At 39.2% G+C, this 15,021-nt stretch overlaps 1 protein-coding gene and 1 long non-coding RNA gene across 3 annotated transcripts in view; one reads left to right on the top strand and one right to left on the bottom strand.

Moving 5' to 3' along the window:
* The window catches only part of CNTNAP4 (contactin associated protein family member 4), a 264,163-nt gene extending 260,097 nt beyond the window's left edge, over positions 1-4,066 (bottom strand). For both annotated transcript variants that reach the window (XR_009559901.1, XM_030863289.2), the window contains exon 1: positions 3,673-4,066. Coding sequence is in view for 1 of the 2 variants with exons in the window: in XM_030863289.2 (XP_030719149.2) it covers positions 3,673-3,769 (97 nt within the window). In the remaining variant the exon portion in view is untranslated. The remainder of the gene's footprint in view (positions 1-3,672) is intronic.
* Positions 4,067-4,070: 4 nt separating this feature from the next.
* Positions 4,071-15,021, top strand: part of LOC132593897 (uncharacterized) — an 82,487-nt gene continuing 71,536 nt past the window's right edge. The window contains exon 1 of the long non-coding RNA XR_009559902.2: positions 4,071-4,343. This is a non-coding gene — a long non-coding RNA (uncharacterized lncRNA). The remainder of the gene's footprint in view (positions 4,344-15,021) is intronic.

Raw genomic sequence — 15,021 nt, 5'->3', positions numbered from 1 at the left:
GGAGGAAAAGAAGAAAGTTTCTAGAAAGAGGTACAAGGCTGAATTTGAACAATTTGAGAATCTGTCCAGTAGCATTTAGGTGGCATCCCAGAGCCCACAAGAACGATCATCTACTCAAGTCATTACCTTCAACTTTTGTTAACTTTAACATATTCTTTAGTGCTTCTTTCAGGGTAGATATCAGATACAGCCTTTATTCCAATTATGGAAAAGAAAGCACACAGTGAGAAATTAACTTCTAATTATGTCATTCATAAGCTACTTGTTAAGCATTAAATATTCTCAGTATACCTGAAGCCAGAGAGCTTCCATCACATGATCTGCAAGAGTAAAAATAAAAGCAAAACTCTTTGCTGACTTACACCTTTTCTTCTTTTACAGTGTCCACCCCTCCCCCAACAACGTCTTAATGCTCAGAAGGAAACTGTGGGTTCATAAGAGCAATTTAAAAATAAAGGGACTTCCCTGGTGGCGCAGTGGTTAAGACTCCACGCTTCCAAGGCAGGGGGCCCAGATTCGAGCCCTGGTCAGGGAACTAGATCCCACATGCATGCCGCAGCTAAGAGTTCACATGCCACAACTAAGAAGCCCGTAAGCCAACACTAAGGAGCCCACCGGCCACAACTAAGCCCCAGCGCAACCAAAATAAATAAATAAATGAAAATAAATATTTTTTTAATAATTTAAAAAAATAAAGAGGTGACTCCCTTTTCAGTGCATGTATCTTACTAGCAAGTGAAGAAAGCAACAACAGCCTGTGCAGCTTATCAAAGAGCAAGCCCTACTACGAGGATCTGTCTCTAAACTTTCACAGAGGAACTCTTCAATATAGTAACACCTTGACCAGAACAAGGAGGAAAGACCTGGGGCTGGTTCAATGCTTTTGAAATGTCAAGTAGGGTGCTAATAGCCAAAGAATGTGGTCCATTCAACGTTTTTCATCTTTAGTCAGAAGAGGAGTCAGCAGTCACCAAAGATGTGTAAGCACACGCATCTAGTGGTTTATGCACCTTTATATAAATATATACATATGTTCACACACACACACATAGATACACATGAACATGTATGTGTGTGTGTGTGTTTGCACAGAAACCTTCTAATGTAAACTTACCCTGTTGATTAATTAGATCAACTAACATTCAAATTAAAGTGTACCTAATCCCTGAGCTGTCCCTGGTGTATAAAGTCCTGTCCCGTGTAAGCTTTCATACTGGCGGCCTTGGGCAGTCTTGGGCCGACTCAGTGGATAGCAGATTTGCTCCTGGTGAATCAGCTGTAAATAGAGGGAAAATGTCTTTGTATTCACCCGAGAGACTGACCTTTAATTTCCTTTATTTTTCTTCAGTTCTCCCTGACTTTAATATTGGTGTTCAAGATTGATTCATGTTTTAATATAAGGTTTTGTCCAAAAGAATTACTGGAGCTATTATAATACTTTAAAAACACTTATGGTGGTTGATGGTCACTTGTCACTATGCTGAATTACAACCTTGCTGGTAAACATATAGACTTGTTCCTCCAAAAAAGATACAATACATGGAGTACCACGACTTGGTAATAAGTGCCTTGCTTTCTTCCCCCCCCACACAAAATACTAATGAAATAAAACTTGGCAAATGAATTTTTTTGTTTTATATCTACTGCTGCAAATCATACTGTCAATGCGATAGTAACAAGAAATTACTAAATGCACCTTTAATTATCTGAAGTCATTTAACTGCATATATGACACTTTAAGAACAGTCAACTCTTAACACATATGGTAACCAAGAATTCCAACTTTAATATTTAAATGTTCCTAATAATTTAAAATGCTATAGGTTCTTTAAGTTAATCAAATGTTTAAAAGAGCATTAAACTACTTCCTGAAGAATAAACCAAGGCTAAAAGAATCAGGATTGAAATTTTAAGTGTCAGGAGAGGCCCAGCCAGAGCTAAGCACCCATGAATATTCTGCTCTCCTGAGATCTTCTCAGCAGCTCATCTTTCCTTTGAAGAAGATATATTACAAAGAAGCTATTGAAGGTCGATCTGCCTTTTATTGGGCTTCAAGAAAATAAACAAATGTGAACAACTAATAGCCCAGTCAGTCACATCAGTCAATTATAAACTCAAACAGTCAGCATATTGGAAAGACAAGACTGCCTCTAGGCCAGACTTAAGCGCTGCTTTCCTTAAGGGAAGGATGCTTCAAATGATGTGCTTTACATTGTAAGAGTGACCTCTAGCGCTTCCTTTTTTGCTGAACTTCGGCAGTTGGACGATGAATTACTTATGCGTTTTCTACAAAACTTTCTGTGGGGGGGGGGTCTGTGTTGTTATTGTTTGTTTGTTGTAATGTGGGTCAAATGCTACCATTACAGCATTCCAAGATTTTGATGAGGTGAAAATATGCACATTTTATTGACTCATGGGATTCTTACACCCCCAAATTAAAACAGAAGCTAAAACACACTGCAGCGTCCGAGTGAAGTTCTCTTCTTTCAGAGTGATAGATATACCACACCATTAAATGAGCTAATGCTGAATGGAAGGACGCAATCACAGTGGCCATTCAATGTAAATGAGCATTTGGCTTGTGCCCGTAAGGTCACTTCTAATGTTCTTCCCACATCAGAGTGCTTTAGCGCGCTCAAGGGATGTACCATAGCAAATGCCTTGTTCCTGGCTTATTTGTGTCCCCCCAAACCTAAACCTGCTTGAAATGTAGTGACATAAATTCCTGACCAGGCCTCATAGCCCTTTCTTGAAAAGCAGATGAGCTTTTCCTTTAAAGTCCAAGAAAGAGAGAAAAAGTATTTGCTGAGTTTGTTGATCATTCATCAGGGAGGGGGAAATTCTCCCCTTTAGAGATTTTAGGCCAAATGTAACTTTTAAAACTTCTTATCTCTAATAAAAAGTGGATGAAGGGACCTCTGTCAAATTATTTTGGATGATACTTAAATTAGAAATAAGGTCTTAATAAATCTCATTAACTCAGAATCAGAATATTCAATCACAAATTTATAAAGTTAAAAATTCAAGAATAATACTTTTGAAAAAAGCACCTGAATGTATTTCTTTAAGCAAGATGTAGGAATCAAGCCCCCGTGTTCAAGTCTCATTCTGATGGCAGTGAGGACACAATTCCTAATATTGAGGTTCACCTCTACCAATTCTGCCCCTGAATTCTGCAGTATGTTTCAGTTATTATCCTGGCATCATTTTAAAGATGCAGCCAGCTATCAGTCTGCCAAATTGCAAACTTCAGAAATCTAAGCTAATGTAGCATAATGTAAAGTCTGCCAGTTGTTTTCCTGTTAGACATAATTCCAGTAAAATTCAGGAAACCTAAAAAAGGGAAGAAACGAAGACATTCACAGGCTATTCCACGATTAAGATGACGATTTAATGTTTTACTAGAACTTGAGTGTTCTCAATGAATACACAAAGACAAGAGGACAAGATTCTGCTCGTAGACAGAGAAACGATACTTTGCATATTCTGACCAGACCAAGAGGAAAGACATGTGTAAACCCAGTCGTATTTGCAAGATTTTAAGTGAGGCTTCATTTATAGCAATGTGCTTTGCAGCAATTCCAGCTGCAAATAATCATCATAAAAAACAACAGAATTAAAGTTTTGCAGAGAGGCCCCCTTCAAGTTCTAAATCATTTGCTGTATACTTACAGGAATTCCCAGCTAAAACCCTGTTCCAATCTGGAGTAGATAACAGAAGTAGCGTCTTGAGAACAGCTCCGGTGACAGGCCTCATGTTCACATTCATTGGGCTCCCCCAAAAGATCTTGACTGGCTCTCCGAGGGCTCCAGTCCCGCTCTCAGTCTGTCTCCCAGCTCTGTCTGGATTTTCAGCACCTCTGGGTGTCTTGGTCTCTCTACCTCCTCCTCTTCCTTCTCTCTCTCTCTCTCTCTCTCTCACACACACACACACAAACACACACACCACAGCCCTGACTGCTCACTGAAAAGCGCTCAGCATCTTTCCGAACGAGCATCCACACTGCCGAGGCCACGCCCACTCCTCGCAGCCGTGGTCCCAGAAATTGGCAGCAGCAGCGTCCCTCCTCCAAATTCACAGCAGCGCTCAGAGCTCCGCCGCCGGGCGCTGCGCTGCTGATGAAAGCTGGACTTGGAGGCGAGGCCTGCCGCGCCTGGGCCTCCTCGGGGCTCCCTCCCCTCTCCTCTATTCTTCAATAATCCTTAACCCTTTTCTCCCCTCTGGAGATGTCCGTGGGGGGAGGGGCGAGGCGGTGGAGCCTCCTGATTTTCTGCCCGTCTTGCCTTCAGCAGAGCCAGTCAACATACTGAGCTAATTCCTGATTATCCGGGAGTGCATCCAGGTAAAATTGTGTTTTGTTTCAAAACAAAAGCATAAAATGAGACAGAAATAACTAAGCAGCATTGGTAAATGGTAGCTAAAACTGTCCTTGGGGAAAATACTTGCTGTTGTTTTTCTCTGTTTATATAAAATTATCCTCTTCAGCTATGGTGCCAGGATTTTATTATGGAAATGCCTCACAAGGAAACAGACATTCCTGTTCGGCAGATATTTAAAATCATCTAGTAATAGTCTGCAAGAAATTAACATTTCTTATTTTAGTGCATCAGGAGTACAAATCCACAAACTGAATGCTTTGGATAGATCTATTTGGATGAATGCTTCAGGCTGTGAATACGCAGTGGCATTCTACAATCCAATTCTTTAATAATAATTCCCAAAAGGCCCCAAAATAAAAATGATGGGATACTGAAGAAAGGGAACCCCCCGCCCAAAACACACACACACACACACACACTCACACCAAACCTCCTAAACAATTTAAAGATGTAATTCAAATGGCCTAAAGGAGAGAGGAGTAAAGTTGAATTCAGAAGATCGCCAGCTACAGAAAAATCACTCTTCGAATGGCTGATCCATGGATATTGCCAGTTCTTGAATAGAATATTGAAGTATTTAAATAATGGAGCTAGTATCACATAATGATAAGTGTATAACATGGTGTCATAGAAGGATAAATAAGCTCTTCAAAATAAATGTCAAGATATTTAACTTAGAATGTGCTAAATTTTATAATAGGAACACTGAGATTCTCAAGCACTTCTTGGTGATAACAAGTAAGAAGAAACATAAGCATTCAGTAGCAGCAGCCTTGCTATAGAATGAATGAAATAAGGGGGAAATGACAGAAGCATTCACCATAAGGGCTAGCTCTTGCCTACAAACAAAGCAGAAGAGATATTTTTAATTTCCCTATTTTGCAGATGAGAAAACAAGAACAGGGAATTTAAATGATTTGAGGAGATCATAGAGTTAGTAAATAAAGCACTGAGGATTGAACTTTGTTTTTCTGACCCCAGTTTTACTGCTCTCACCCTAGGACTTGCTGCCCTTCACATAAGAGTACAGCTCCTTCCTGACCTCTGGCAAAGGCAGTGAAAACCTGAAGCCCTTAAAAAAGAAAAAAAAGCAGAGGAAAAGAAAGGTCATTGTTCGAGTGTTTACTCTGTATTTCTAGGCCTATATCCCTGATTTTGTCATTTTCAAACATAACATGTTAAGCAAAAGCAGATATAAATTGACAATTTCTGTTAAGTAATTATTGAAGGGGATTAAATATTGTTGAACACATATTATATGCCACTTGTTATCTACTTAAATTATTATAGCAATCTTTGAGGGAAATATCATTGTGCCCATTTAACAGACAAACAGATTGAGCCTCAGCAAAGTTAAGCAGTATGTCCAAAGTGCCACGGGGAGTAGGCTCGGCATTCTGGTCTGCAAAGCTCTGAAAGTATTTCCTTCAATGACTCCACACAGAGGGAACGGGTCTCAGGCTCTCCAGAAGAGAAAAGTTCTCTTTTTCTCTTTTTTTTAAATTCTCTTCTTTTCTCCAGGAGAAAAAAGTTGTCTTCCTTTTAAAACTTTATACTTAAAATTGTTCCCATAAAATAAATTAGAGAATGCATTTTAAAAGGATCAGTACACATATCAAAAATGAAAAATAATTGAACCTTTCCTGGCAATAATAACTTCTTTAGGACAAAGTGTAAATTTTCATAGCAACCGTTAAAGATGGATTTTTCCATATCAATGGGCTATGGTAATAGAATGAGTTGGAGGCTGGCACTGAATAAAATACCTGAGTATTTCAAGCCATTGCACCACCAGCCCCTACCTGATGGCCACAGGGGAGAGAGAGCCACATGGACCACATGACGCAGTGGAGAGAGTTTAGACATTATAAACAGAGAAGCCCAGATATGAATTCAGCTTTCACTGTGGTTCTGATTAAATGACTCATTTACTCTGGTCTTCGATTTCCTTTTCTTAAAAAGTAAGAGAATAATGACTAAAGAGCCATTGTGATATAATGTGTGACAACCCCCCACTGAGTGCCTAACACTTAGTGGGTCCGCAGTTACTCACTGGCCTTAGATATCTGCATTCTGACTGTACAGGGTAGTGGTTTGAGCGGGCAGTGTTGGAGTCTGGTAGCCCAGGTTCAAGGTCTGCTCCAGAGCCACCTCCAACCAGCCTGCCCTTGAGCAAGCTGCATATCATCCCTGATTCTTAGTTTTCTCATCTGTGAACCAAGGACAGGTAGAGTATCACCCTCATGGCTGAGACAATGCTTGTAAAGTGAAAGCCCCTGAGAGTTAGACAATCAATGTTGTTCTTGTAATCACTGTATTATTACAGCTCACTTTGCACAGAGGAGAAATCTGAGGAGGAGAGGAATTACAGACTCGCCAGAGGGACATGACTCATTGGTGGCGGAAAAGGGATGGTCACCAAGACCTACTGACTTGTGCTTCTTTTCTTCCTCTCTACCATTAAGAGTTGGTGCTTAATGTCAGGGAGGGAAAAAAAAAAAGAGTCTGAATGGGAAAAATCAGAGAAGTGTAGAGACCTAATTTTGCACATTACTGTACTGCTGATTCAGACGTCACAAATCATTTCTCCCTGTGTATGCATTTGTGGTTATATTTTCCACCGATTAAGATAAAAACAACTGCTGGTGCTTCAGGTTTGGCGTATGCATATTATGGGCTAGACCCTGCCTGAGAAAGCATTATAAATCAAACCAAAATGTTCCAATTTGTAAAATAAGGCTTTCAATTTCCTCTTGGTACAACCTGCCAGAGAACTGTATGACCCACCGCAGTGTGCATAGAGGCTCCTGGACTGTCCTTTGGATTGGAAAAGGATCATCGGGTCATAGTGGAACAAAGTCACATCAAAAGACTAGAAAGAGATTAAGATGCAACTCCTTTGTTTCTCTTATTCATGCAAATTGTGTTATCTGGTGCCTGAACCTCTTAACTGGTTTCTGGATTTCTTACAAAGGCAATTGGTTTGTGGATGTCTCCCTAGGAGAAGAATAGGCTGGGCTTCCTATTTTGCAATTTTGTTGATGTTGCTACTCAAAATTTATTCTTTTTGTGATTTATGAGAAATATATTTTGGTCATCTGAATGACCAAATATATTTTTCTTATATATATGCTTGGTCTTCCTCCACAGTTCCTGGCTCAGGACCTCCCCAAACCTTGGAATTTCCTAAGTGTAGACAGTGGTAAAGGTGTCCTGTGATATGTGAAGAGGTGACTTTTAGAAGCACCTAATGATGGGGGCTGGTTGCCAGGAGAACCAATCATGTTGTTAGAGGATTGGAACTTTCAGTCCCACCCCCTGACCTCCAGGGAGAGAAGAGGGCTAGAAGTTGAATCAATCATGCCTATGTAATTAAAGCTTCCATAAACATTCAAAAGGACAGGATTCTGAGAGCTCCTAGGTTTGTGAACACGTGGCGATGCCGGGACAGTGGTGCTCCTGGAGGCGGCATGGAAGCTCCATGCCCGTCCCCATACCTTGCTCTAATGCATCTCTTCCTTCTGATTGTTCCTGAGTTACATCCTTGTATAATAAACCATTGACCTAGTAAGTAAAATGTTTCTCTGAGTTCTGGGAGCCACTCTAGCAAATTAATTGAACCTTCCTTGGGGACCTTGAACCCTTCATGGGAACCTCTGATTTATAGCTGGTCAGTCAGAAGCACCGGTGAAAAACCTGGACTCGTGACTGGAGTCTGCAGTGGGGACAGGATGACAGTCTTGTAGGCTGAACCCTTAACCTGTGGAATCTGATGCAATCTCTGGATACTCTGCTGGTGTCTGAGAATTGCTTACTGGTGTGGGGGACCCCATACACATTGAAATTGGTCTCAGAAACCTATTTATGAGGTAAGAACATTTTTGCCAAAAGCCCCTTCCCAAATATATTTATATTGGATATAAACAATGTTTTCTTTGCCCGAACAGTCAACATATAAGAATATTAATTGTTGTCACTGTTGGGATTGAAACTTTATCAAGTTAATATTTTATTAATGGCATTTACTTTTATTTTGTATTACATTTTCAGTTAAGGGACTTGACATTCTGTAACATAAATGCACTTTTCCCAAGCGATCTTTATATTGCCCTAAGTGTTACTATTTTGTTTTCCCTTTTAATCAGTATGTTACAAATAGGGTAAGTGATGACTTCCATAATAACAAACATATTGAGTTTTGCAAGTTTGCAAACACCCAAAGCTCTAGCGGGTGCACTTTTCCTATTAACGTCTCACTTGACACAACCCTTACATAATAAAGACAATTTGCAAATAAAGATACAAATTATAGGCAACACTGGCTACTCTCTTCAGAAGATTATATTGGGTTGGCCAAAAAGTGCCTTCGGTTTTAAAGTAAAAATAAAAGACACATTTTTCATTTTCACCAAGAACTTAATTGAACAGCACATTCACCATTTTGTTCCACTACCTTCTGCCATTTTTCAGGCAACTTCATAATTCCATCTTCCCAAAACTTTTTATCTTTTTGATCAAAGAACTGTTCCAGGTGCCTTTTACAGTCTTCCAGATAATAGAAATTTTCTCCATTAAGGGAATTTTGTAAAGACTGAAATAAATGGAAATCCAAAGGTGCAGTGTCTGGTGAATACGGTGGATGAATCAGAGCTTCCCAGCCAAGCTGCAACAGTTTTTACCTGGTCATCAAAGAAACATGCAGTCTTGTGTTATCCTGATGGAAGATAGTGTGTCTTCTGTGGACTAATTCTGGATGCTTTTTGTAAAGTGCTGCTTTCAGTTGGTCTCATTGGGAGCAGTACTTGTTGAAATTAATCGTTTAGTTTTCTGGAAGCTTATAATAGAGGATTCCCTTCCAATCCCACCATATACACAACATCACCTTCTTTGGATGAACACCTGCCTTTGGTGTGGTTGGTGGTGGTTTATTTCACTTGCCCCACGATCTCTTCCATCTCACATTGTTGTATAGTATCCACTTTTCATCGCCTGTCACAATTTGTTTTAAAAACAGAACATTTTCATTACGTTTAAGTAGAGAATCACATGTGGAAATACCATCACGAAGGTTTTTTTTGCTTAACTTATATGGACCCCAAACATCAAAGCGATGAACATAACAAAGCTGGTGCAAATGATTTTCAACGCTTAATTTCGATACTTCGAGTATGTCGGCTATCTCCCACGTGGTATAACGTTGATTGTTCTCTATAAATGTCTCGATTTGATCGCTATCAACTTCAACTGGTCTACCTGACCATGGAGCATCATCCAGTGAGAAATCTCTAGCATGAAATTTCGCAAACCACTTCTGACATGTTCGATCAGTCACAGCGCCTTCTCCATACACTGCACAAATCTTTACATTTCAGTTGCGTTTTTACCTTTCTCAAACTAATAAAGCATGATATGCCGAAAATGTTGCTTTTTTCCTCCCATCTTCAATATTAAAATGGCTACACAAAAATTCACCAATTTTGATGTCTTTTTTTAAATGCACACTTATATGACAGCTGTCACATACAATCTAACAAAATTGTTTCGAATGAAGTTAAAGATAGCTAAATGCTACTAGAGCCATCTTACGGAAAAAAACGAATGAAACTTTTGGCCATCCCAAGTACATCTGCATGTCATACATAGTTTGCATAATTCAACAAGATTTAAAATGAGATACAGTTTTCAATAGAAAGTAATAAGGAGTCTCAGATATCATTCCGATTAAAATATTGTACAGTGAGTGTGATGTCATTAATGACTTTTGAAAGTCTCTATTTTTAAATGTTATTTTTAATATTTTAAATACTTAATTTAAATTTATTTTTAATAAAAATAAATTTTAATGTAAAAACTTTTAGATTTATAGAAGAATTACAAAGCTAGTACAGAAAGTTTCCATTTACCCTCCCCTTCCCCCTTCCCCCCCCACAGTTTCATTAGCTAAAAGTTCACATCTCACTCAGATACCCTTCATTCTTCCTAATGTACTTTATGCATTCTAGGATCCCAGCCAGGACACTACATTACATTTAGTATTTGTGCGTTATTAGGATCCTTTTGGCTATAACTGTTTCTCAGACTTTCCTTATTTTTTAATTATTTTAACAGTGTTGAGGCATACTGGTCAGCTGTTTTGTACAATGTTCTGTATTGGAATTTGTCTGTTGTTTTTCTCACGATTAAACTGTGATGATGAGTTTTGGGGGGAAAGGCTACGGAGGTAAAGTGCCATTCCCATCACACCACATCAAGAGTACGTACCGTTAATGTGAGCTATCATTGATGACGTTGACCTAGATCACTTGGAGAAGGAAGTGTTTGTGTTTTCCCTGCTGTCAGGTTACTCTTTTTTTCATCCTTTCTTTGGAAGCAAGGCACCATATGCACACCACAGTTAAGGAGTGGGGAATTATGTTCCACCTACTTGAGGGCAGAGTATCTATATCTATCTATCTAGTAAAAGTATATATTCATACACTAATAGTATATTTACTAATAGTAACTATATATACTGTATATATTTGGAATTCTTCCACATGACAGATTTGTCTATTCTCCCAATTTATTTATTTAATCAATCATATGGACTCATGGATACTTTTGATATATGTTGGCTTATAATCCAATATTATTTTACTTTGTTGCTGAAACTGTTCCATCTTTAAATGAAAAGGCTTCCATCAGTATCCTTTTTCATTGGATCCTGTGTCCTTCTGACATACTTCCATCATTGTGTGTGTCTGTGCTTGTGCACACAAGCACACTTTAGCACTTCCTTAATTTCTGGCACTATAATATTCTCTAAGCTTATCTTTTTTTATTTTAGTTTAAAAAAATTTTTTTAATAATTAATTTATTTTTAATATTTATTATTATTTATTTATTTTTGTCTGCATTGGGTCTTCGTTGCTATGCCCAGGCTTCCTCTAGTTGCGAAGAGCTGAGGCTGCTCTCCGTTGCAGTGCGTGGGCTTCTCATTGCACTGGGTTCCCTTGTTGCAGAGCACAGGCTCTAGGCGTGCAGGCTTCAGTAGTTGTGTCTTGCGGCGTCTAGAACGCAGGCTCAGTAGTTGTGGCACGTGGGCTTAGTTGCTCCGCGGCATGTGGGATCTTCCCGGACCTGGGATCGAACCCTTGTCCCCTGCATTGGCAGGCAGATTCTTAACCACTGGACCACCAGGGAAGTCCCTTTCTTTTAGTTTTTAAAACATTTCATTTTTAGGGCAGTTTTCGGTTATATAACAAAATTGAGGGACTTCCCTGGTGGTCCAGTGGTTAAGACTCCACACTCCCAATGCAGGGGGTCCGGGTGCAATCCCTGGACAGGGAACTAGATCCTACATGCCACAACTAAAAGAGCCCGCATGCCGCAACTAAGACCCAGTGCAGCTAAATAAATAAATTTGTTTTTTAATTGAGAGAAAGGCACAGAGATTTCCCATATACCCTGTACCCCCTTATGTGCATAGCTTCCCCCAGTGTCAACATCAGACACCAGAGGGGTACATTTGTTACAAAAGAGGAACCTACACTGACACATCATAATCACGTAAAGTCTACAGTTTACTTTAGAATTCACTCTTGGTCTTGTATATTCTGTGGTTTAGACAAATGTATAATGACATATATCCATCATTATTATTATCATACAGAGCATTTTTACTGCCTTAAAAATCCTCTGTGCTCGACCTACTCATCTCTCCCCACCTCACCCCTGGAAACCACTGATCTTTCTAAGCTCATCTTTTATACTTCCTGCCCCAGTCTTAGATTAAACTATTTCTTTAAAGAGCAGCTGGTTCCTTTTACTGGAGCAGGGTATCCAAGATCTAGGTGCTAAGTGTGCTTGTTGCTACTGGATATCCTTACTTCTAGGTCCTCTCAGCTGAAAGAGCAAAGAAATATATGTGTACATACTAACCTCTGTATATCCAGATATCTGTAACTATTTGTATGTTTATCCATTAGGATCTATATTAAGCTAAATAGGACTTTGTACTGACGTCTCCAACTCTAACCTGTTACCACCTGGATTACTCCATTCCCTTCTTTTTCTTGTTTGTGAACTGCCATTCCAACAGTCAGAAATTTGACTCCCGTTATCCACCATAATTTATTTAATTGTTCATTTCAATGTGCCTTTAGAATAGTACCACAATTTATAATCTTTACCAACTAAAGTATAGTGCTTAGGTACTATTTCTTTACTCTTACAGCCTCCACTCATTTCCAAAGTTACTTAGTTCAGAACCTTTTTCACCCACCCCCTTGAATAAGGTTGTTTCATATGTTTCTAATACAAGTTCTTGTTTTGTCATATGCTACATTCCACCCAGGGAATCCTGCCCTCCTAAATGTTTTTTTTTTTCTAATTTGCTCATATTAAGGTTAACTCGTTGTGCTTTATAAGGTTCTATGGGTTCTGTGCCTTATGACAAATACATAGGGTCATGTATCCATAATCATAGTATAGTACAAAATGGTTCTTGGCCTTAAAGAAAAGTCTCCACTTTTGGATTGGGTTGTTTGTTTTTTTTGTTATTGAGCTGCATGAGCTGCTTGTAAATTTTGGAGGTTAATCCTTTGTCAGTAGCTTCATTTGCAAATATTTTCTCCCATTCTGAGGGTTGTCTTTTGGTCTTGTTTATGGTTTCCTTTGCTGTGCAAAAGCTTTGAAGTTTCATTAGGTCCCATTTGTTTATTTTTGTTTTTATTTCCATTTCTCTAGGAGGTGGGTCAGAAAGGATCTTGCTGTGATTTATGTCATAGAGTGTTCTGCCTATGTTTTCCTCTAAGAGTTTGATAGTTTCTGGCCTTACATTTAGGTCTTTAATCCATTTTGAGCTTATTTTTGTGTATGGTGTTAGGGAGTGATCTAATCTCATACTTTTACACGTAGCTGTCCAGTTTTCCCAGCACCACTTATTGAAGAGGCTGTCCTTTCTCCACTGTACATTCCTGCCTCCTTTATCAAAGATAAGGTGTCCATATGTGCATGGGTTTATCTCTGGGCTTTCTATCCTGTTCCATTGATCTATCTTTCTGTTTTTGTGCCAGTACAACCCAATCCAAAAATGGGCAGAAGACCTAAATAGACATTTCTCCAAAGAAGATATACAGACTGCCAACAAACACATGAAAGAATGCTCAACATCATTAATCATTAGAGAAATGCAAATCAAAACTACAGTGGGATATCATCTCACAGCAGTCAGAATGGCCATCAACAAAACATCTAGAAACAATAATTGCTGGAGAGGGTGTGGAGAAAAGGGAACACTCTTGCACTGCTGGTGGGAATGTGAATTGGTTCAGCCACTATGGAGAACAGTATGGAGGTTCCTTAAAAAACTACAAATAGAACTACCATATGACCCAGCAATCCCACTACTGGGCATATACCCTGAGAAAACCAAAATTCAAAAAGAGTCATGTACCAAAATGTTCATTGCAGCTCTATTTACAATAGCCCAGAGATGGAAACAACCTAAGTGCCCATCATCGGATGAATGGATAAAGAAGATGTGGCACATATATACAATGGAATATTACTCAGCCATAAAAAGAAACGAAATTGAGCTATTTGTAATGAGGTGGATAGATCTAGAGTCTGTCATACAGAGTGAAGTCAGAAAGAAAAAGACAAATACCGCATGCTAACACATATATATGGAATTTAAGAAAAAAAAATGAAGAACCTAGGGGTAAGACAGGAATAAAGACACAGACCTACTGGAGAACGGACTTGAGGATATGGGGAGGGGGAAGGGTGAGCTGTGACAGGGCGAGAGAGAGGCATGGACATATATACACTAACAAACGTAAGGTAGATAGCTAGAGGGAAGCAGCCGCATGGCACAGGGATATTGGCTCGGTGCTTTGTGACTGCCTGGAGGGGTGGGATAGGGAGGGTGGGAGGGAAGGAGACGCAAGAGGGAAGAGATATGGGAACATATGTATATGTATAACTGATTCACTTTGTTATAAAGCAGAAACTAACACACCATTGTAAAGCAATTATACCCCAATAAAGATATTAAGAAAAAAAAAAAAGAGAAAAGTCTCCAATCTTTTACCTATTTAACTCTCTCCTACCCTCCCCTAACCCCGTGGTAACCACTGATCTTTTTTACTATCCATATAATTTTGCCTTTTCAAGAATGTCATATAATTGTACTCATACAGTATGTAGCCTTTTCAGTCTGACTTCCTTTGCTTAGCAATGCACATTGAAGATTCATCCTATGCTTTTCATGGCTTAATAACTCCTTTCTTTTTCTTGCTTAATAATACTCCATTGTTTGGGTATGCCACTTTTTGTTTATCCACTCACTATTAAAGGGCTTCCTGGTTGCTTCCAGTTTGGGGCAATTATTAATAAAGCTACTATAAACATTCACATGCAGTATTTTGTGGGAACACAATTTTCACCTCATTTGAGCAAATGTCTCAGAGTGCGATTGCCAAATCATTAGTAAGATTATGCTTAACTGTGTAAGAAATCGCCAGGTTGTCTTCCACAGTGGCTGCTCCATTTTACATTCCCGCCAGCAGTGCACGAGAGTTCCTGTTGTTCCACGTCCTGGACAGCAATTTTATTGTCAGTTTTCTGGAGTGCAGCCATTCTAATAAGTTGGTATCT

Source organism: Globicephala melas, chromosome 19 (genome assembly GCF_963455315.2).
Source record: "Globicephala melas chromosome 19, mGloMel1.2, whole genome shotgun sequence".
In the NCBI taxonomy this organism is placed as follows: domain Eukaryota; kingdom Metazoa; phylum Chordata; class Mammalia; order Artiodactyla; family Delphinidae; genus Globicephala; species Globicephala melas.
The sequence above is the reverse complement of the archived record's forward strand: the minus strand, read 5'-3'. Positions and strand labels throughout refer to the sequence as shown.